General features: G+C 38.5%; 1 protein-coding gene across 1 annotated transcript in view; it reads left to right on the top strand.

The window, feature by feature from the left end:
* The window catches only part of LOC107296994 (S-adenosylmethionine mitochondrial carrier protein), a gene marked incomplete at its 3' end in the record, with an annotated part of 94,846 nt that overhangs the window by 11,825 nt on the left and 59,607 nt on the right, over window positions 1-23,414 (top strand). The window contains exons 4-5 of the mRNA XM_015826347.1: window positions 6,221-6,325; window positions 8,875-8,922. Coding sequence (XP_015681833.1) covers window positions 6,221-6,325; window positions 8,875-8,922 — 153 coding nt within the window. The remainder of the gene's footprint in view (window positions 1-6,220; window positions 6,326-8,874; window positions 8,923-23,414) is intronic.

The following is a 23,414-nucleotide window of genomic DNA, read 5'->3' as shown; positions in this document are numbered from 1 at the left end:
GTGTATATGTATGCATGCATGTATGTATGTGTATATTATATAATTGATATATAATTCTTATATATTTAATTAATAGACCTCATTTGGTTTGATATTTATTGATTTATCATAAAAAATAAAATACAAAACAGTAAAAACAAACAAAATGAAACAAAACAAGAGCATACATTCAACCCTAACAACAACAAAAAGGAAAAAAAATAGTGTACAAAAGAAGAGGAAAAAGTGATCAATAAAATTTAACATTTAACATGTAGGGTCTGCCCTGGTTGGGTGTTGAAAGAAAAAGCAGTAAATTCTCCTCCCCTTTTACACACACATATGTGTGTAAATAAATAAAAATAATAATATATATTATTTTATAATATATAATTATATAAATATATAATATATAACTATAAATATAAAATATAAATACAAAATACAAAAAGGCAGAGGAGAATTTACTGCTTTTTCTTTTCTTTTAACACCCACAGGTTAAATGTTAAATTTAATTGATCACTTTTTCCTCTTTTTTTTGTACACTATTTTTTTTCCTTTTTGTTGTTGTTAGGGTTGAATGTATGCTTTTGTTTTGTTTCATTTTGTTTGTTTTTAATGTTTTGTATTTTATTTTTTATGATAAAACAGTAAATATTAAACCAAATGAGGTCTATGAATTAAACATTTATTAAGCAATCATTGCATTAGTCAACCATTTATCTGGTTTGAACAAGATCCTAAACTTTAAGGTATGGTTTATATGCCATAATGGCTGACTTCACATCCTGCCCCAAGCCATAATGTAGCTTAGCTTTGGTTTTGAACATTGTATGAACCTGAGCTGCATAAAGCAGGTGTCTATGATCCAATGTATGACAAAGAGACTGATAGGATATGAGCAGTGACTTTTGAACGAATCACAACAGATTCTGAAATATTCATAAACCTTGGGGCCTGTTCACGTTATAAAGATGCTAGGATTATGCTGAACTCTTGTGCAAGAGAGTAGTTAACAATGTTAAAAGTGCTGGGGGGGGGGAATGAGATTCTGCCACTAGAGCTGGGGTGTCAAACTGCTGGCCTGCGGGCCGAACGTGTCATCCAGAAGCCGCGCAATGGCAAAACCGTCCCGATACGTTGCGCGGCATCACGTGACGTCGCAAGTTTGACATGTCTGCACTAGAGCCTGTTGGAGAAAATGAAGGGCAGTTATATTGGGAGGAGACTCAAATTATGGCTGCAGCTGGAAATTGCTTGTAAATCAAGATGAATGGAAGCAGAGAGTTACAAGCAACACCAGCAGATTCATCACACAATTAAAGGCCCAAACCAGCAAATTAAGAACTGTCAGCTATCTAAGCAGCTGCCCACATGGTTTTTATGGGAATTATATTCAGGCGCGTTCCCTTTCTGTTTTTTACAACCCCTATTACTTCAGTTTATAGGATTTACTATGCTGCAGATGTTGTTGCTTCCTCCTAACCTCCAAACTCCCAAAGGTTATGTTTAAACTAGTGATGAATGGTATAGTAGTTACAGGTAGCCCTGGCTAGGTAGTAGATACGGATATATATTTGTAGACTATTTTGAGATTGCAGTCTTGGTTCAGTAGTAGACTTTAGCTCTTTGTTCTTTTCCCTGCTTTTTCCTATTGTAGCTGTAACTTAAGTCTTTACCCTCTCCCTTACAGTTAGCATTTTCAAGGTTTGTTTTTTTATGATTGGCCTTTTAGTTTAACCCTCAGAAGAGCTATTGAACTATGATTCCCCAACCTTCTTCACCCAAAGGCCCTTCAAAATTTTTGGGACCATAACTACTCAAGGAGAGAAGCAACCTAGAACTAAGGAGAAACGTCCTGACAGTGAGAACAATTAACCAGTGGAACAACCTGCCTCCAGAAGGGGTGAATGCTCCAACACTGGAAGTTTTAAAGAAGAGACTGGACAGCCATTTGTTTGAAATGGTATAGGGTTTCCTGCCTGAGAAGGGGGTTGGACTAGATGACCTCCAAGGTCCCTTCCAACTTTATTATTATTATTGTTGTTATTATTATTATTGTTGTTGTTGTTATTATTATTATTCTCAGAATAGCTAAGCTGGCTTTCATGCCGAGACTAGTGTGACTACAGTTTCTCTCTCTCTCTCTCTCTCTCTCTCTCACTCACTCACACACACACACACACACACACACACACACACAAACACACAAACACACACAGAGAGAGAGAGAGAGAGAGAGAGAGAAGCAGAGACAGAGACAGAGTGAGAGACAGACAGACAGACATTTATTCTACGGCATGGGTGTCAAACTCGCGACGTCACGTGATGTGTCGCAACATATTGCGACTTTTTCCCCATTGCTGGCAATGGAGTGGGCGTGGTTTTGGTGTGACGCATCCGGCCCACGGGCCGGCAGTTTGACACCCCTGTTCTAAGGCTTCTTCCAGGGCTTCAAATTTATTCTTAAAATGATAACCTTGCAAAATGTGTTGGACTAAGTGGCCCAGTGGACCTCCATGGCTATGAGGAGATGCAGTTCCAGAGTCTCACAAGACCACAACTACTACTGCAGACCAGCTTATTACTTCAAGAGGAAGGATTGCTTTATTCTGGCAATGTCAGGACACAGTGTACACATTTTTGTCTGGGTCATGAAGCAGCAGCTTCATTGTTAACTTTCACATCATGCTTTCTGATCACATCTCAGTCTGTCTCCTCTGATTAGGTGATGAGTTGGTGTGATAAGAATGATTGATGATACTGGCCTGTGATAACAAGTTCAGGCCAAGCAGGTTAAATGATAAAATTTTACTGATGAAAACTATGTTTTTGAGACATACCTGTTTTGAAAAATCTTGGAATTTTTTTTTTGGTAGAGAGTCAAATCTTCTGGTTGAGTGTCCATAAAGCTCAAGGTGAAGTGTCCTCCACCAAACCAGACAGCAGAAATAATTGAAGGGATGAGGAGTAAATATATTATCAATATTTAATATATTAATTGTAAAATATGATATTTTAGAATCCAGAAGCTAAAAGATGCATGGCTGGTAACATAGCAGTGTTGAATTTTCTGTTGTTTCCTGTATTGGAGTGAGATTTGTAGGGGATTTAAAGGGCAAATTGGATGGTTTGAAACATTGTGAATGCTTAACATGCTTACTTTGTCCCTTACTTTCTGCAGAAAATAGGTGAAAATTGGTACTTTTTCTGCTGAGTTTTTGGCAGCTTAATTTAGGAGGTCAAATGAGGTTGCATGTGGCCTCTGTGGCTTTCTGTTATTTTTATTTAGATTCATTGCCTCGTTCCTTTAGTGGGCAATGCAATTCAGGACTTTCAGTTATGAATGCTTTCCAATATATAGGTAGCCCTCAACTTACAATAGTTCATTTAGTGACCGTTCAAGCTTATAACCGCACTGAAAAAAGTAAATTATGACCATTTTTCACACGTACAACCCTTGTTTCTTTTAAGAGCCACATGATGAGTCAATTCTTTGCTTGTTTGGTGGGGGTGGGAGCAAGGGATTGCAAGACTGGCTGGGAAATTGTCACAGACTGTTCAAAATGGCTATCATGTGACTATAGCAGCAGCCTGAAGCAACCACAACTTCCCCAAATTTCATTTCCTTGGGAGTTACGGTTCTCTGATTTTGGATGCATTCTGTATCTAAGCCCTTTTGAGGTAGCTTGATTCAAAAATTGTTGCCCTGTGATGTTCTGTTTTGCCCAGTTAATGGTAATGTCGAGAGTTTTAATAGTATAGCGGTAGATGTAGGTTTTTTTTTCCATTGTCCCTGCAAACATTTGAAAGAGTTAGTGTCAAACTTTTCGCAACAAAAATAGATCTGTGCTTATGAAGTATTGCAATTGTGAACACTAGATGGCAGTATTGGCCCATATATTAAATAATGAAATGTTTAAGGCAATCCTCAAAAAAAGATAGGAAAACAAGGACCTGAAGATATAGGTAAATCATTCAATTCATATAAAATTGCTTCAGAAAACAGTATAAGGGATAACAGACTTAAAGTGCAAGGTTTTGGTTGAGCATCAGAAAAAGATTCCTATTGGTAAGTACCATTTAAAAGTGGAACAGATAGATTTGGGAGATAGTTCTCTCCTCTCTCCCTCTCTCTCTCTCTCTCTCTCTCTCTCTCTCTCTCTCTCTCTCTCTCTCTCTCTCTCTCTCTCTCTCTCTCTCTCTCTCTCTCTCTCTCTCTCTCTCTCTCTCTCTCTCTCTCTCTCTCTCTCTCTCTCTCTCTCTCTCTCTCTCTCGGAAGTGTTTAAATTTATGCTCAGTGACTGTCTGTCAAGGATGCTATTGCAGTAGTTTCTTTGATTGGGCAGGGTTTCCATCTAGCTGACCTTTAAATTCTTTCCATGCTATGATTTTATGACCATACTGATGCTTCATTGCCAAAGACAAATATCAAATAAAAAAAAAATAGGTTAGTAGGTTGATTACTAGGCAAGCATTCAATGCAGGAAAACCCATGTTTTCCATCAGTCATATAAGGAATAAGATAAGTGGCCCAATACATCTAGACAACCTATTGAGGATTGATTTTCAAGAGTCCTCAAGTAACTGGGTCAAAATCAGTGAGAATAATTTATTTCAGTAGGTAGCCTGTAGCTTGAAAGCACACAGAATGGCTGTTCTTTGCCATTAGCTCTCTGTGACATGTACAATAAAATAAATGCAATAAGCTGAAGAGTTCTGATGTAAGTGAAATGGTCACCGTTCTATCTGCGGTGGAACTCAGTTTACCTTGAGAAGCTTGTAAGAAGAGAGCGTTCTATAGAATTAACTTGAGAAAAGTTAATTGGGGTTTGTTTTTGTTTGCTTTGTTTGTTTTTCTGAACACCGGAATATGAATCACACATGGGGAGGTGAGATATGTCCATAGCCAGAGGGGAGCAGTCAGAGATCAAGTTCTGGGCAAGGCTACCCATTACACTCACTGCGCCTATCTCACTGCCATATCATCACCTGTCCAAGAGCACTATAGAATAGAATAGAATAGAATAGAACAGAATTAGTATAGGATAGAGCAGTGGTGGCAAACCTATGGCACGCGTGCCAGAGGCGGCACTCGGAGCCCTCTCTGTGGGCACATGTTGCCCCAGCCTCGCCTCCCTCCATGACCCCCTCCTCACCAGCAGCCCCCCTGGAGGAGAGTTGCCCCCGAGCGTGGCCCACACGGAGCAGCGCAGCCAAGGACATGGCAGCCAGGCAGCGTAGTCAAGACTCTGCCCTCATGCCCTTTCCCGCACAGTTGATGCTGCGGGGCGCCGGCAGAGGATGTGGCTGCCATGGCGCTGCTGGGCTGCCTGGGCGATCTGCGGTGGGTCCTAGAAGCAGTGAGTGGCCCTGCATGCAGGCAGGGTGGGGGACGGGGTGGCGGCGGGGCAGGGGTGGGGCAGGGGCGGGGCAGGGCAGGGGGTGGAGCGGGGGCAGGGCCAGTTTTTGGGCACTCGGTCTCTAAAAGGTTCGCCATAACTGGGATAGAATTACCATAAGAGTAGCATAGGAGTAGAATGGAACGGAACAGAACAGAACAGACTAGAATAGAATAATAATAGAATAGAATAATAATAGAATAGAATAATAGACAAGGTTGCTTGTCTAATACGAGTTCATGCTGAAGTTGTGAAACAATAGAATAGAATAGAATAGAATAGAATAGAATAGAATAAAATAGAATAAAATAGAAATAGCATAGGAATAGCATAGGAATAGAATGGAATGGAATGAAATAGAAATAGAAAATGCTTTATTTGGCCAAGTGTGATTATACACACAAGGAATTTTTCTCCAGTGCAGAAGCTCTCAATTTAAATGCAAAGCAACAAAGTAATGATAATCGTAAGATGGTGCCAACAAGATGGGGTAATAGAGATCAAGAGAAGGATAATACTATTACTACAGCCATACAGGATGGGTAAATATGCTTAGGCATAAGACAGTGCTGTGTGAATTAGGTCTTTGTGTCTAGTTGTTTTGGCGTGCAATGCCCTATAGTGGCATCCCGAGGGGAGGAGTTGAAACAGTTTATATCCAGGAAGTGAGGGGTCTGTAGATACTTTCTCAGCCTTCCTTCTGACATCTGATTCCTCTAGTAAACAGTGTTAGTCCTCCACTGCTCACATTAAGGCCATAGGTTTCTTGGCCGTTGCAATCCTTGCCAGGCCTTGCAGCTCCACCAAGGTCTTACTCTAAATTATATTGGTTTTTTCAGGTTGCTTGTCTAATACGGGTTCCTGCTGAAGTTGTGAAACAAAGAGCACAAGTGTCCCCATCCTCCAGTACCTTACGGATCCTTTCCCAAACTGTCTATGAAGAGGTAAGGCTGAAGAGAAGCCGTGTTTGTGTGTGTGTGTGTGTGTGTGTGTGTGTGTGAAGGGGCTCTCTAACTTATTGGAGCTAATAAATAGTATATTCAGGAAAGAAAACCCTAACTTTGAAGGGTTGAAGGGTACATCACCATGAGGAGATATTGTGAACACTTTTGAAAAATGGGCATGGGGTGATTTGGCCATTTACAATATGGCTGCCATGAGTTAGATCAGTGTTTCTCAACCTTGACAATTTTAAGGCATGTGGACTTCAACTCCCAGAATTCCACAGCCAGCAATGCTGGCTGTGGAATTCTGGGAGTTGAAGTCCACATGCCTTAAAATTGTCAAGGTTGAGAAACACTGAGTTAGATGACAAACTTCAAAGCACCAGTTTGGGAGAATTTTTACCTGTACCCCTTCTAGTCCTCTTCCCACAGGACAGTTCGTCCTACCGCTGCCTAATTTCTTCTAGACGGGATTACAAAGTTCTCAAACTGTCCCCTGAAAAATATTTATATGTATCTGTTTCAATATAGAGAAACCTTATTCTTTAAGCTTCCCATTGGGGCAGATACTTCCCAGCTCTCACTTGCTCTGATCTGCAACTTGTAGACAGTTGAGATTGGGTGCCTTGAAGATGTTAAGTGTGCAGAGTTGTTAGTGAACAGCGGCAATTTATTCAAGGAAAGCATGCACACACACACACACACACACACACACACAGAGAGAGAGAGAGAGAGAGAGAGATAGTTCAGTGAGATACTTATCCCTAACTTTCAATTAGGGTTCCAAATAAGAATCAGTTAGGATCTTGCAATAAGTAATAAGAGCAGTAACTTCTTTCAGCAATAAAGCATTGTTGGTTTAACAAAATACTGTAGGCACCCACACACTTATACACACTTATATCTCCAGTTATCTCTCGTTTACTAGAACTGCCCAAACACCAGGATGAAAGAAGGGGAAGCTCTTATCCAGATAAGAAGCACTTTGTCTTTTCCAGCTGTTATATTTGGCATTGCTGGGACATTAATGGATTAACTGCTACTTGTTCATTTGTCTCTTCAACTAGCTTCCTTAGATGTTTGCTTTTATGCTTTCCATGCATATGTGCATATATTTTTAGATAATGGTGACTCTCTTTGTCTAATGGTAACTGTATAATGATATTGGCTCTAACCTTCCAAAATTTTTCTTTTTCTTTATTACAGTAGTTAGCTGAGGACACTTAGCTGAGGCACTATCTTAAAAAAAAAATTCTTAAGAGTACTTATAGCAGTGTTTCTCAACCTTGACAATTTTAAGGCATGTGGACTTCAACTCCCAGAATTCCACAGCCAGCAATGCTGGCTGTGGAATTCTGGGAATTGAAGTCCACATGCCTTAAAATTGTCAAGGTTGAGAAACACTGACTTATAGGGAATTCTTGGCCTTGAGAAAAGATGCTGGAGACTGATGCATTGCAGGATGTCATATTGTTTTTGTTTTTAATTAGAATTTAACTGAATTAAGTTAAGCCAAATAACTTAAGCTATTTATTTTAATTGTTTAATTATTACAATCATTTTAATTTAATTTAATTGTTTTCACGTTATTAAATAAGGGAGTATTTTAATTATTAAATTGGAAAGTAACTGACAATAAAAAGAAAATAGGAAATTTAACACTCCGACCCTGACAATGAAATCAGTATGAATTTTGTAAAGTTTATTTTTATTTATTAAATTTCTTTGCTGCCCATTTTGCTGTGAGGCAACACTGTTAAATATTTAATTTTTCCTAAATTTAACTTACAAGTAGCCTTTGCTTAACAACCAGTCACTTCATTAGGATGGACACCTCAAAGGTTGTGACCCAATTCTGGAGTTTTGATGGCAGCACAACACAATGCGCGTGCACACACACACACACACACACAAACACACACACACACATATCCTATGGTCGCATGATTGCATTTTGGACACTTGGCAACCAGCTGACCTTCATGGCTGGTTGCAGCCTTCCATGTCACATGATGTGAGTTACAAGTTGCTTTTTTTGGCTGGTTTCCAGCAAAGAAATGCCCATAGGATTGTGACATTTGTTTAACAACTGCATTGTTTGCTTAATGACCACTACAAAAGAAGATTGTTAAATCAGGTCAGTTACCTGGGTGCCTCAACATACAACCATCATGACTTAAGAGGGAAGTGTTGAGCTCCATTACAGTCATAAGTCCAGGAGTAGCTTTACTTTCTTTTATGGTATGTATTTTGAGTAGCCAGTGACTATAAGAGTCAGCGATAGATTTCTTTCTCTCTTTGTTCTTCTAGGTTACTAACTTTATATTATCCCTTCAATGTCCAGTTCTAGATGATGAACACATTCAAAACTGAGATAAAACTCAGGAAGTCAATGGGTAGTGTGTTTATAATCAATATTGTCAATTTCCTGGAAGCCATTACATTATCCTTAGTAAAGCTGCTCTGCTTATCATCTAATCCTCAATATGTTTTCAGCCTTCCCTAACAATTTGCAGGAGTTGATTGGTTTTCTTTGTTGATTTTTTTAGGGTATCCTAGGACTCTACCGAGGTTACAAAAGCACAGTATTAAGAGAGGTAACACAATTTGCTTTTCTATTTCGTTAAGGGGGAAAAAAGCATTGATAAGGAGTGATAAAAAATGCTTCTTCACTGAATGGAAAACAAGGCTCATTGTGGAAGAGTTTGCATTGAGACTTCATAGTAGTTGACTTTGTGTATTGCTCTGAGGCTTTCACTTATAGCATAATTTAGAGACTGGATGAGTAAATGAATAACATTAATAGGAAAAACTGTTAATATACAGTAATTAATCCTGACATTACATTGAATACATTCTCTATTATGTAATGGCCTGACCTGGCAAGCTGATTGTAGTCTTCCTATGGTTTTAACTTGTGTACACATTTAAGTAGCAAAATAGTAATTATTGCATGTTCTAAATGATTGAATGAATTACACAGGCCCCTCAAATACAAAATGAAATGTAGAGTGCTATAGAAATGCTTCAGATAAATTACGTTCTAACTTATTAGGAGTATCTTCCTGCCTTCCTAACATAGTAGCTAATTAAGGAACCAGTCTGGACTTATTAAAAAGTATAATTTGTTCCACAGCTCAAATCCAGATTAAATATTTTTTAATTTGCAGTGAATAAGTTGAACCAACGATACTAGCAATTTTAGATAGCAATTGATGCAATCAACCTATTTTTTAAAATGTATAATTTATTTATATGATTTATATAGATGTCCATCTTTCACAGATGACTCTGGGCAGCTGACAAGATTAAAACAAACAATCCCAACAAAGTAGCCTCCCACACACCCAAGGATAACCCACTCATTATCAATAGTAGCAGAACTTACCTGTCTCCTGATCCAGACATCTTGGAGGATAGACAGATCTCCAATGGTTTGCCCCATTGGTATTTGGAGCGAATAAAAAGTGATTTCAATTAAAACAAAAACAAACTAGTTCTAATAAAAAGGCACAAAAAGATGCTTCTAGACCAGCATAGCTGACTCAGGAATTCTGGGAGTTAAAGTCCATAAAAGAGCCGAGGTTGCCTACCCCTAGTCTAGACCAAGAGACAAAGTTTACCTGCATGGTGTTGCATTTATGAGCTGCAGTAGTTTTTCCTTTCATTTTCCTTCCCTTATATCCTTAAAAAGAAGTCTAACCCAACCACAGTCTTTCTGTAAATGAAGATTTGATGGCATTGCCAATGGAAAAAAGAGGAAAGCATCCCTAACACATTCAAGTTATCAAATGCTTTCTCCAAGTCCAGAAACTTCAGTGTGGTTTGATTTTCAAGATGATATGAATATTTTAATACGTTAAGAAAATATTTCTAATATTGCCCCTTAACCATGTTTTAGGCAAAAAGCACATTGATCTTCACGTATATAATCATGCAAGACACTTTTCAACCTTTTAGCTAAAGTCATAATATTTTTTAAAAATTATTACTCAATAAAGATATTAGTCAGTAATCTTTTTTGATAGTCAGGTCTTCACCTTCTTTAGGAATTAATGCTATGTTTGCAGTTGACCAACTTTCTTGTATCCTAACACTATCCAGAATAGAATTCATCATTTTTTGAAGATATTATAACAGTTCATCTTCAAAATATTTATAATAGGAGGTTGGCAATCTGCATAAGCCTGGAGTTTTCCTTTTTTTTTTGTAGCCTCACAAAATTCCGTTACTGTTATAGGTCCATTCCATCTGCTTTTGTTTATTCATCATTTTAGGTAAATTTTGTTTCTTTGAACATTCATCCACTTTTGCTGGGGAAATTTCTCCTCCTTTGTATAGTTTTGTACAATACTGATATAATATTCTTTGCATATCCATATCATCCATTATAACATTCCTACTTTGTAATTTTAATCTATTCCTTCTCACTTTCTTTTCTTAGTTTATATGCTAATCACTTCCCCAGCTTATTTACTAATTCAGAATTCTTCCACTTTGCAAGATTCATTATTTTCATTTCTTTGATCATTAACATAAAAAGCTGGTATTGTAAAAAATTAATTTGCTGTGAGATATTTTTAGATTTCAGAATATTATTTAGCAGAATTGTTGGCAATTATATATGACATACAAATGCTCAGATTTGTGTGTGTGTATATACATATATACATAATATATACATAATAACCTCAGAAAACAAATAATATATATAGTATATAGCTTTTGAGTCAGCATTGACTTCTGGTGTAACTTTCTGGTTAAGTCCTTGCAATTTTCTTGACAAGGTTTTGGAAATGGTTTGCTACTGCCTTCTTCTCAGGGCTGAGAGAAAACTGTGCCAAGATCACCCAGATGGCTTCATGGTTAAGACAGGACTACAGTAGTGGCCAAAATTGTGGAAACCTTTTGGGAAAAGTATACGGTAGAAATGCCACCTTTGGTTAAGTTTCCACCCATTTTCTTCTAATTTCTTTATAACTGTAGCCTTGTTCACTTAATAATACTATTTTACATCATTTTCTGAGCAACCAGTCAACTCTTCGCACCATTACTTTAATTTTATTACGTTTTACAAGCTCACTAAATGAAAGAACACAAAAAAACCCAACCAGCTTGATAGCGATCACATAACACACTAACAAATGTCCTCCTCTCAGCTTCAATACATGACATCAATAACTGAATCCTACTGTGATCTGATTGGCTCATTGCCAAAACAAGATGACACCTGATTGGCTCTCTAAACACTCCTGCTCATTGGCTACAATCAGATGAAGGAAAGCTACCTGATATCAACCTAAGCAAGTTGTGCTTCCTTTTTGTGGTTATTTGGCTATAACCTTTCATAGAATACAGTACAGATAATTGAACAAACTTTGCTGCACTACATTCTTGATTAAATTATCTTTCCATTGATATATAATTTTATGGTACTACTCCAAAAAAGTGGTGTTATTAGCCATCAAACCTCAAAAATACACTTTTCCCAAAAGGTTTCCACAATTTTGGCTACTACTGTAGAATGCATGGTCTCCTACAATATTGTGAGGTGCCCCAAATTTTTGTAGCTCAAAGCAAACGTAGTCCAAAAGAACACAACATGCAAATGCCAAAACTTTCCCACAATTGATCTCAAAAACTAGCGCAGTTGGGCAGGAGACCACCCAGTTGGTAACACTAGTCTTCCGGTTTCTAGTTTGATGCATTAACCTCTACACTAATATCTCTCTCTCTCTCTCTCTCTCTCTCTCTCTCTCTCTCTTTCTCTCCCTCCCTTCCTCCCTCCCCCTCTCCCTCTCCCTCCCTCCCCCTTCCCCTCTTCCTCTGCCCCCTCTCTCTCCCCTTTCCTCTCTTCCTTTCTCCGTCTCCTTGTCTCTCTCCCTCTCTCTCAACTTTCCCCTTTTGGGGAGGGGAGTAGGATAAACATTTTGGGCACCATAAAGCAAGGAGGTTAAAATGTTTTGCATGCTTCAACACAAAATATAAATTGTGAAACAGCTCGGAGTTTTGTGACATCTGAAAATTGCTACTTCAAATGCCAATTTCTTCGGTAGTTTATTTTTTCTTTTAAATCTTTTCCTTGATGGGTTTTGATCAGCTGGTAATGACTATCTTGGGCTGAAAGAACATCATAATGACTTTTTTGTTCTGTGTGTAAATGCTGTTATATACGCTAACTGCGAGAACCTTCACAGGTATACTTCCTCTAGTTACTGGGAGAAATGGGGATGGGGTGTGCTTTTTTTGTAGCACAGTGTTTCTCAACCTTGACAATTTTAAGGCATGTGGACTTCATCTCCCAGAATTCCACAGCCAGCATTGCTGGCTGTGGAATTCTGGGAGTTGAAGTCCACATGCCTTAAAATTGTCAAGGTTGAGAAACACTGTATGTAACACCTCATATATTATTTAGTTGTGTGAGGAGATGACACCTGCTTTTCTCAAAACAGGAACACCCTCCACCTTCTTGTTTTCTGTGCTTGTTTTCTGGCTCACTAAACACAGGTTGCTTGGCGAAGATTCCACTTAGTTTCAAAAAAGAGAAAGAGAGAAGAAAGAAAAAGAAGATGAAAAGGCTAACAAGGCCTTTTGATTTCTCTAAGGGGCGTTGAATAAATGTAGTTGGTAAAGAATACTGATTTGATTTCTTTTTTCTTTTTTGTATCCTATCAGATAAAACCCACACTTGCAATGGAATGCTATTCCCTCTCAAAAATGTGTTTTGACATCTATCAGGGTGGTAATTAATTTCCAGGCCGGTCTCTTAGCATAAAACCTGACCTTTGTTTACTGAAAATGGCAACATTTTGTTGGAATTTAATTGGGGCCTTTTCTATTGTGTATATTCATAAAAAGTTCCTTCAAAACCAATTTCATTTGAAATATTGCTTTTGGGGGGCGGGAGGGAAGCACCTGCCCAAATAGAACGAGAAACAAATTATTGTTGAAATGAAATGCGACTTCGCGGCAGAATGAAACAAATCACAAATGATGAGTTGTACAATGCTGTTAGATCTTTTCTAATGCTGTATGCTTAACTCTATGTTAAAAGGCTGCTGTTTCCCAACTCAAAATATTGCTGATTTGTGGGAAACTGTCTGTTAAATTGTTTGATGTGTGTGTGTGTGTGTGTGTATAGATAGATATAGATATAGAGATATAGAGATATAGATAGATATAGATACAGATACAGATATATTAGATATAGATATATAGATATAGATATATAGATATATAGATATAGATACAGATACAGATACAGATATATTAGATATATTATATATATAGATATAGATACAGATATAGATATATTAGATATAGATATATTAGATATAGATATATATGGGTAGACAAGTCACTGACATGTTGTGAATCCATATTTAAGTTGGATCAAAGGAGAATAAAAGAAAATACAGACATTATCATTTTTCTTGAAGCGGGAAAAAGTTCTATAATGTATGAGAAGCAGGTTGTTAATTATTGAAGATTTTTTTGGTGTTTTTTTTCCCATATTGGTTATGGATGCTGATAGGACCAGAGTTATGTTCATCTCTTTTCTGGTCTCTGATAAAGTGTGGAGTGCTGGACAGGTAGTTCTTGCTTAATGACGTTCGTTCAGCAACCTTATGAACCGCTGAACAAGTGGTACATAACAATAGGACCTTGCAGTTGTGGCTGTTGCAGTGTCCCCAAAAGCACCTGATCACAACCTAGGGGCTTGTCAGCCAGTTTGCGATTGTGATATCGCAGCGTCCCGTATTAATTTAATTTCCATTTGCTAACATTGCTGCCTGCTTCCAGCAAGCAAAGTCAGTGGGGAAGGTTAGAGGTTGCAAATTGCAACTGTGTGATGTTGTGCAACTTTCTTGGTTTTCCTTTTGATCAATTCATTCCTCCTCCATATATTTATTTTGTGACTTAATTCTCATTCACTGTTTCTATATGAACAATCACTATACTGCTTTAATATTAGTTACATAAATTAATTTATTTGCCCTTGTCTATGGAGATTCTCAGTCATCCAAGTCATGGTTATCCTGAAGGTGCTTTTTCATGAGGCAACTGGACTTTCTTGTTTTTCCTTTGAAGTTCAGTTCTGGAAGCTGAAGAAGCTTCTTGGATGAGAAGTGAAACGCCTTCAGCTCTGGAAGCTGAAGAAGCTTCTTGGATAAGAATCGAAATGTCTTCAAAGAAAAACAAGGAAGTCCAGTTGCCTCGTGAAAAAGCATCTTTGGGATAACTATGACCTGGATGACTGAGAATCTCCATAGACATTTATATGTAATAGTAGGAAGATGACAATTCATAAAATCCCATCCAAGTCTCTTTAAAAATGAATGTATCTTTTCCTGGGTGGGTAGAAGATGAGGTAATGGAGTACAAAAAAGGCCTAATCTTTTTTCATACTTCCTGATACTTATTTAACAGTGATGAGGCTCAGTACCTGGAATTATCTCTCCGCTGTGGAATGTTTTCCTGAGCAATGAAAGGCTTATCTTTTTGCTCATTTATTTCAGCTGAATCTTTTTGCCTAATGATCACTGTGATGTTTTTTAATAACTATAAATGGTTCAGATGATTTTTTTTAACAAAATGAACAATTATATACAGTATTATGTATACATTTAATTGTGCTGGAAGCATCGGGAATCCTGTTGCATGAAATAGAACAGAGGCATATTGACACAGCTTGTGCTGGGGAAAAAAAGAGTCTGAAGGGGTAAGTTAAGCCACAGCAAGGGAAAAACTCTCCATGTGGCATTCACACACCATTTTTGCCAAATGTGATCATACCGATAAGGCCAGCGGTGTGGGGAATTGAACGTCCTTGGGCTCACAGTTGGATGATGAGCTGGTGACATCTATAGTTCCTCTGCTGAAAGTTTATCCTAGTAAGCTGAGCCAAGCTTTTCACTGTCTGTAGAATTCATTTTATTAACTATGACCAAGGAGAACATCTGTTAGAATTCCATTATATTTAGTTCATGGGAAAAAGCATAGAAAGGAGGGAATCCCTCTGTTGATCTTCAACTCTCCCTTTATCAGATTTGCAAAATGGACATTATAATGAGTGCAGCTGTAGAAGTAAAATGCAAGTTTTGAATTTAATTGCAGTTTTACTGTAGTATAGTGCTTAATGATCTGTCCTATTTAACTATAATGCAATTAAAATTAACATTATTTCTCCATTAGTAGTAGTATGGCAAGTTTGAATGGATTAGGCTTTTTAAAACTCCTTTGACTCATAAGATTGTTAATCAGCAATATAGTGAAATGGAATATAAGCACATAAGAAAAAGAAATATCGACTTCTTACTAAGCTGTTGTAATCTTCTTTCAAATTTACTTACAACTTCAGAGGCTTGGTCTTCTGTAGAATATGCCATTAAAATGTACACTCTGTCTCTAGAAGTATGATAGTTTAGTGCCCTAGATAATGCTGCTCCCTTTCCCGTTGAATGTTTGTTTGGGTCCTGTCCCCTGCTTTTAAGCCTACTGTTGCTTTTTCATTTGTGTTTTCTTTGAAAAACACTTTATTTTGGGGTCTGCATCATATTTAGGGATTATACTCATGTTTAAGTTATGCCTAAAATTCAATCATTTTAATACTGAAGATCATTGAGTATCAATTACTGGAGTCATTATTCACAGTGCTTGTAGTTGCCGCTTTGTTAATTGCAAAATGTTTCTTTATACAACACTTTTGTGACTGGCACGGTGGCCTAGAGGTGGAGCGCTCTCCTTAGAATCAGGAGGCTGTCAGTGGCAGATATTTTTCTCTCTGGACTCAATGACTTAGTATTGTCTACTATGAATTCTACATAGGCGTCAGGAAGGGCATTCAACCAATAAACACTCGAGGTATGTTCGGTTACCTCGACTCCACCCCAATGCAAGGGATTACAGGATTGTTAAAAGGAAAATAAAATAGAACACTTTGATGATGAAATCAGATATGTCTCTTCTGAAGTCTTCAGAATAGTATAGTTAAGGTTAGGATAGATTGAGATTTAACCACTTCCAACATTCCAGCTTATGACTTCTCCTCCTAAGCCAGGGGTGTCAAACTTACAACATCACGTGACGTATTGCAACATATTGTGACTTTTCCCCCATTGCCGGCAATGGAGTGGGTGCGGTTTCGCCATGACGCATCCAGCCCACAGGCCGGCAGTTTGACACCCCTGTCGAAGCATAGTGTGCCGATTTGTCTTGACAAATCAACTGTGTGGATATTGGTATATTCCAGTGATGGCGAACCTTTTAGAGACCGAGTGCCCAAACTGCAATCCAAAACCCACTTATTTATCGCCAGGTGCCAGGTGGACGTGGCTCACTGGATGGGCGTGGCTGTGGTGGTCATGGCAGATTGGGTGGGTGTGGCCAAGGTAGATGTGATCACTTCAATGTTGCTCGTGGGGAGGGATGCCTGTGGGGGCCGGGCAGGGTTGGTGGAGATCCAGGGGGTCTCTGGCAGGTGGGACGGTGGTCAGGAGGCTCGTCCTGCGGGGTGAGGCGAGGCAAGGCGAGGCAGGGTGGGGGTGCCATTGTCACAGGGCAAGGTGAGGCCGGGGCCGGGGCAGTTGCTGCCTGACACCATCGGCCCCTGCACACAGAGGCCAGCGAGCGCATGGGTGCTCGGATGCATCCAGCCATGTGGGACCTCGGCAAGTTAGCGGGTGGCTGGTTGAAGAGGGATGGTTGCCATCTCCGGGGCATGGCGCGCGTGCCCAGAGAGAGGGCTCTGAGTGCCGCCTCTGGCACGTGTGCCATAGGTTCGCCACCACTGGTATATTCTGTTTGGATTCATACAATTATATGTTTGGAAAGATAGTCCTGAAACTTTATATAATTTTATAGAAAACAACTCTGAAAGTATTGAGTTTAGTACATTCCTTATCTGTCCTGCTTTTAGAAACAATTGTGTGCCAATCAACACTTACAAATTGAATAAATAAATACATAAATAAAGGACTCAAAGTCCTTTGAGATTGGACTGACAAATATATAAGAGAACTCCTTGTCAAAACTAGATTCCATCATACAGTAGATTGACAAATTTTAATTTCAACTCTGCCATAATTTCTTTGACTTTATTTCTGTTAACATTTCATAGCTTGTTTATGAGTTGTTTTTATGTAATTTGCATTGCACTGATTTCAGTGGACCTAATCTAAATAAGACTGCTTGGATTTCATTTTCTGTTCGGAGGGGTGACAAAATGCTTTCCATGTATACAAGACACTCTTAGGCTAAGCAAAGGAATTCTTTCTTGGAATCGTATTTGCCCTTGATTTAAGTCAGTGGAAGGTTTCTATTTTTTAAAATTCCATTCAGATTTCAATTAGAGATGCATTACTTGTTTTCTTTAAGGACCTGAGTCTTGGTTCTCATCAAGCAACCAAAATTTGCAAGGGATGGAGGTGGGATTTCCAAATAATCTAAACCAGCTATAACAACAATGGAGAAAGGAATGTACAGATGAAGAGTGGGAAAGCTAATTAACATGTGGCAGTTGTGAATATACTGTAAATACCCTAGCAGACTCTGTGAAAATTTTGTGCTGAAGCTCCATATAATAGAATTTCAGTGTGAGAGTATGCCAACTTTTAGGGCTTTGGGTAAAACAAAATATTTAAATTGAATAGTTTCATGGATTTTTTTTCTGTCAATGAACACACATGATGTTGACTACTAGTGTGCAAGTGCTTCATAAACTTATTGCAGTCCTTTGAGATAATCAAATGTGAAAAAGAAAGGAAGCGATATATTTTCTGAATATTTCAGATTTTTTGTATTTGATTATATACTATTTTAATTTTAATTTGATCTAGCGTAGGGGTCCCCAACCTATGGTCTGCGGCCTGGTACCGGCCGTGGCCTGTTGGCCACCGGGCCCCGGGAATAGCTAGCGAGCCCCGCCCCATTTGCGGTAACACCGCTGTGCGGGCACTAGCTACCCCATTTGCATATGCGCAGGGACGCTAGCACCGCTGCCAACATCACGTGGGTGCCAGTGGCCCGTTTGTGTATATGCGCGGGTGCCAGCCTGCAGGCCATGGGTGCACATGGAGCCACGTGGCTGCACATTTCCCTGCTGCTCCCTTTCCTTCGGGCCATCAAGCCAGAAAGATTGGGGAACTCTAATCTAGAGATTTCATTTGTCTCCCTCTCATCATTCCTTTATTTTAATGAATGATATGTATTTATTTGGTGTATGCCATAATGAATTATAATGGTTCTCTGACTCTTCTGAAAAAATTACATTATTAAGTTATTAATTATGACTTTGGTTAAGCCTGTTTTCTCCCTAGGTTCTGATAGGAGAATTAGCAATATTCCCTATTAATTTGACAAAGTGAAAAGAACATTTCTTTGGAAACCTGGATTCTTAAGAGTACTTTCCTCCAGTAAAAGGAATAGTATTTTTATTCCTTTTGAAAAGGAACATGATATTTAGAAAATGTAATGCTGTTTTCCTTGTAGTCATTGAAATAACTAGCTTGTTGGAACAATGTTATGACAATTCTGTGACAGTGCACTAGAGGGTGCTTAATGCCTAAGCTTTGTGTAGCTGAACCGTTTCCAGAAGAAATATCTTCAACAGAAAAATCAGTTGAAAACATTTTTTTTAATTTGTAGTTGTTTGGGAGGAGAGAAATATCCATTTTGATTGTGTGACAGATTTAGAAAAACATAATGCTATTTACATTTGGGTCACAATAAACAATCAGTTTGCTTTTCAATTAATGGACTTCTAGATCCTCAGTTCTTTATTTTATCTTTTCGCTCCTCTCTATTCCGCTCCACTCCACTCTGCTCCACTTCTTGCCTTCAAATCAATGTTGACTCTGCAAGTCTCTGCAGTTTTCTCGGCAACATTTCAGAAGTGGCTTGCCATTGCCTTCTTCTTCTTAGGTCTGAGAACAAATGACTGGCTCAAAATCACCCAGCTGCCTTCATGCCAGAGGTAGAGCTAGATCGCCCAGGCTCCTGATTTCTAGCCTGGTACCTTAGCCGCTATCCAGGGGTAGGCAACCTTGGCTCTTTTATGACTCGTGGACTTCAACTCCCAGAATTCCTGAGCCAACATGGCTCAGCATGGAAACCTCTCCCTTTCTCCTCAGCATGGCTGGCTATACCAAACTGGCTCTCATCTGTCCTTTTTGCCTTATTTTGAAATCCTGAACCAAGCAATGTAGTTTGAAAGGTTAGAAATAGTTTCTTGAAAGCACTAAATGCCAGGACCTGAAAATAGGTGGTGTATTTTTATAAAAAGACAGTTGCTTTTTAACATATCAGATTATTTGTTCTTTTGAAGCATTATTACCTGACCAACAATAGCTCTCCAGTATCTTAAGCAGATATAATTGTGATCGTCTGCTGATGCCACATACTGAATTTGGGATTTTTCAGATGCAAATTAGTTTACCTGCCTTCAGAAAAATGGTTTTCCCTGAAGGTTTTCTGAAAATAGAAACCAGTCACCCCGCATACTCATTCAAATTTTAGTGAACAGTAATTCTCATAAAGTCAAACTTGTCCTTCAACGTTTGCTGCAGTCTAAAAGAAATATTCTTATCAATGATCCAAGCGGTCTGATTTAGATTAGATCCACTAAATCACAGCAACTTTTGCTAAATTCTGGCCATGTTTTTTTCAAAAATAGTTTTCTAATTGTTTCATTCTCAAGAAGCTAATTTGTATCAAAGAAAGGCTTTCTTTTGCATTTGTGATTGACTAATTCTTGTTAAAGGCATTAAACTGATACGAATGAATATTCATTTTAAACATTTCTTTTTATTTCAAACTAGTCTGTCAACTTGGAGAACTGTTTGACACTTTCTGATGCCTGATTTTATTGGCAGTCATTCTCTGATATAGTTTTTTGAAAATATGGGTAGATTTTCTGAGTTGAAGACTAGATTATTGGTGTTATCAACGTTTGTGAATACATTGCTTAATAGGCCATGGTTTTCCCAGTTGCAATGTATGGCTGTGAAAGTTGGACCATAAGAAAGACTGAGCGCAAAAGAATTGAGGCCTTTGAACTATGGTGCTGGAGAAGACTCCTGCGAGTCCCCTGGACTGCAAGGCAATCAAACCGGTCAGTCCTAAAGGAGATCAACCCTGACTGCTTTTTAGAAGGCCAGATCCTGAAGTTGAAACTCAAGAACTTTGGCCATCTAATGAGAAGGAAGGACTCACTGGAGAAGAGCCTAATGCTGGGAAAGATTGAGGGCAATAGAAGAAGGGGATGACAGAGAATGAGGTAGCTGGATGGAGTCACTGAAGCAGTAGGTGTGAGCTTAAATGGACTCCAGAAGATGGTAGAGGACAGGAAGGCCTGGAGGAACGTTGTCCATGGGGTCGTGATGGGTTGGACACGACTTCGCAACTAACAACAACAACAACAGTATAATTCTGAAGAAGTTTGGTTCAGATCATGTGGTTGAAGATGATGCATAGTTCATCCCTTTTAGCTGGGCAATATTATGGTGGTGAATTTCTCATCACAGATAATCTTGCTAAAAGTTTTCATTGCACAGTTAGTTCAATAGTTGCTAGCAATCGCTGAGTAATTTTTCAAAGCAACCTCTCCTCTCTCTTCTGATTAGTCAGTTTCATAAGAGTTACCGCAAAAGTAAAAATAAAGGACTCTGTGGTTTCAGGGGCAATAGACTTCTCATGAAATCAGGATTAATCTGCTATTCCCTGAATTTTTATATCTTCAAAATATCCCAATTTAAATGACGTCAGTATGATTCATAAGAACAAAGTTTAGTTTCTGATTGTAAGAACTTCAAATTTGTTCCTGGCTAGTAAAGATGTTGCTTGAATAGAACTCTCTAAATATGAAAATTAGTTCATTTTGAGATCTCTGAGGGATAATCATATGTGTTTTGGAAAGTTTTGACCTTGAGATAACATCATGACACATGTCCTTTTCCCATCACAGACAGCTCTACCCTCTTCCTATGTTTTTCCTGCTTTTCCTTCATCTCTTTTCTTCTCCAGCAAGAAAGGATCACAGCCATCAAAATTGGCAAGCGTTAAGCATGTTAATTAGTTCAATACACTGACCAATTCTCTGAATTACAAGTTCAAAGAAACATGTGGACATGGATGAAATCAGATTTTGGCATTTCTCACCCGGATTGTTCTAGGATACTCCGAGCTTCTTTGATCTGTAAATAACTGATGGGTTTTAATGCTTAGCTCAAAATACTTCAAACACGTTTTGCAAAATTTTGTTTTTAAACTTGCAGTGAATTTTATGTTACATCTTTGAACTGTGCAGTGAAATTGTTCAAGCACTGTAATTCTTAAAATTATATTTAAAGAATTTCTCATTTTTGTTTTTTAAGCAAGGTCCAGTACATGAATGAATGCATTTCCGTATTTAATTGTAAGGCCTAGATTATTGATTTTTTTAAAAAAGAAATGCATTACAACTGTGTTTCTCCATCTACTGTTCAATACCGTTCCCAAGGCGGATTAAGAGAATAAATATAGTACAAAATGCAATGATGAATGTAAATAATTTGAAATAAATCCAACTCTAATAAGAGATCTATCAAAAAACATCAGAATATCCATTAAATATCCATTAGACCTGGTGGTACAGCAATTAAAATGCAGTATTGCAAGCTAACTCTGCCTACATCTTGGAGTTCAATCCTGACTGGCTCAAGGTTGACTTAGCCTTCATCCTTCCAAGGTCGGTACAGATAGGACCCAGATTGTTGGGGGCAATAGGCTGACTCTGTAAACTGACCAGAAAATGCTTTAAAGCTCTATGGGGCGGTATATAAGCCTAAATGCTATTGCTATGCTGTGACCACACCTTTTAAAAAGCATTCATAAAGGGAGTCAATTGTTTTCTTCTGGAAGTAAATTCTATATTACTTTATTTATTTGTTTATTAAATTTATATTCCACCCTCCCTCACTTATAAGGCAACTAAATAGAGGAAACTACTAAAAAGGCCATTAGGCAACAGTCCATCAAGTTTACTAATTAGTTTGTTGCAAGTGAATAAGTATGACATCTTCTTGAAACAAGTTCAAATGGAAATGGGGAACTCTACATAAAGTATCTAATATGTTAATCACACAAATAACAGACATGTATTTTTTTTAATGCTGCTCTTTAAAATCAGGTTTCCCAACATGGTTTACAACACAGTTTAGTTTCTGTTTGTTAATGCAGTTCTTGGAACCATAGTAGACTTTTTCTTTTACAAAACTGAGTTTTGAAGTCCATTTATTTCTCAAATTACAACCATTCTTTCAGCTACCATTCAAAGTTATGGTGACTCTGAATGAATTGTACTTATTGTACTTATGTCGCAAAGTTATGGCTGTTGCAGTGTTCCCATAAACACGTGATCAAAATCCTGGCACTTGGCAACTGGCCCACGCTTACGTCTTCAGGTATGCTTCAACTTCCCCACCCTCCTATCTCCCCATCTCTGCCCTCTTGGCTCCTGTACTCTGTGGTCCCTGACGTTCTGTGCTCCTCTGCTGCAATTGACCTTTGCTGTCTTCTTGCTCCTGCTGCTGACCAAGCACGCCCAACCTGGATCGTAACTGTTGGCCATGCATGTCCTCTTCTGCAGCCAAAAGGGGCAGAGATGTGGAGGAAATAGGCAGTAGGGAGAGTTGAAGTTTCTTATTTTGGAAGAACCAAGGTTTGGGGCTGGGAAGAATCAACAGAATGGTTGTGATAGATGAGACCAACTAAAACAGAACACTGAGGCTTGAGGTTTCCTTTAAGAACATGTTTATTGGCTACAAAGTATCGGCACTGTCAAAAGTGAAACCAAGACTAAAGTTCCTTCCAAAAAAGTTAAAGTATACAAAGTTAAACTTCCCATCCCAGTACTATGCAATCAACTAAGTTTCCCAATAGAATAGTTTGGCGGGCTTTATAACAGAAGGCTCAGCTCCCCAGTCTAACAAACAGAAATGACCTTGGTTCCCACGAGACAAGAGACTTGTTTAAGCTAGCAGAAAAGTTCCACCACCCCCTTCTCATTCTGGTAGCAACCGAAAACGAGCCAAATGGCTTCATTCAGGTTTGT

The sequence above is a fragment of the Protobothrops mucrosquamatus genome, unplaced genomic scaffold (genome assembly GCF_001527695.2).
Source record: "Protobothrops mucrosquamatus isolate PMUCROS unplaced genomic scaffold, P.Mucros_1.0 scaffold3071, whole genome shotgun sequence".
In the NCBI taxonomy this organism is placed as follows: Eukaryota; Metazoa; Chordata; class Lepidosauria; order Squamata; family Viperidae; genus Protobothrops; species Protobothrops mucrosquamatus.
This window is presented reverse-complemented; position numbering and strand designations above follow the sequence as displayed.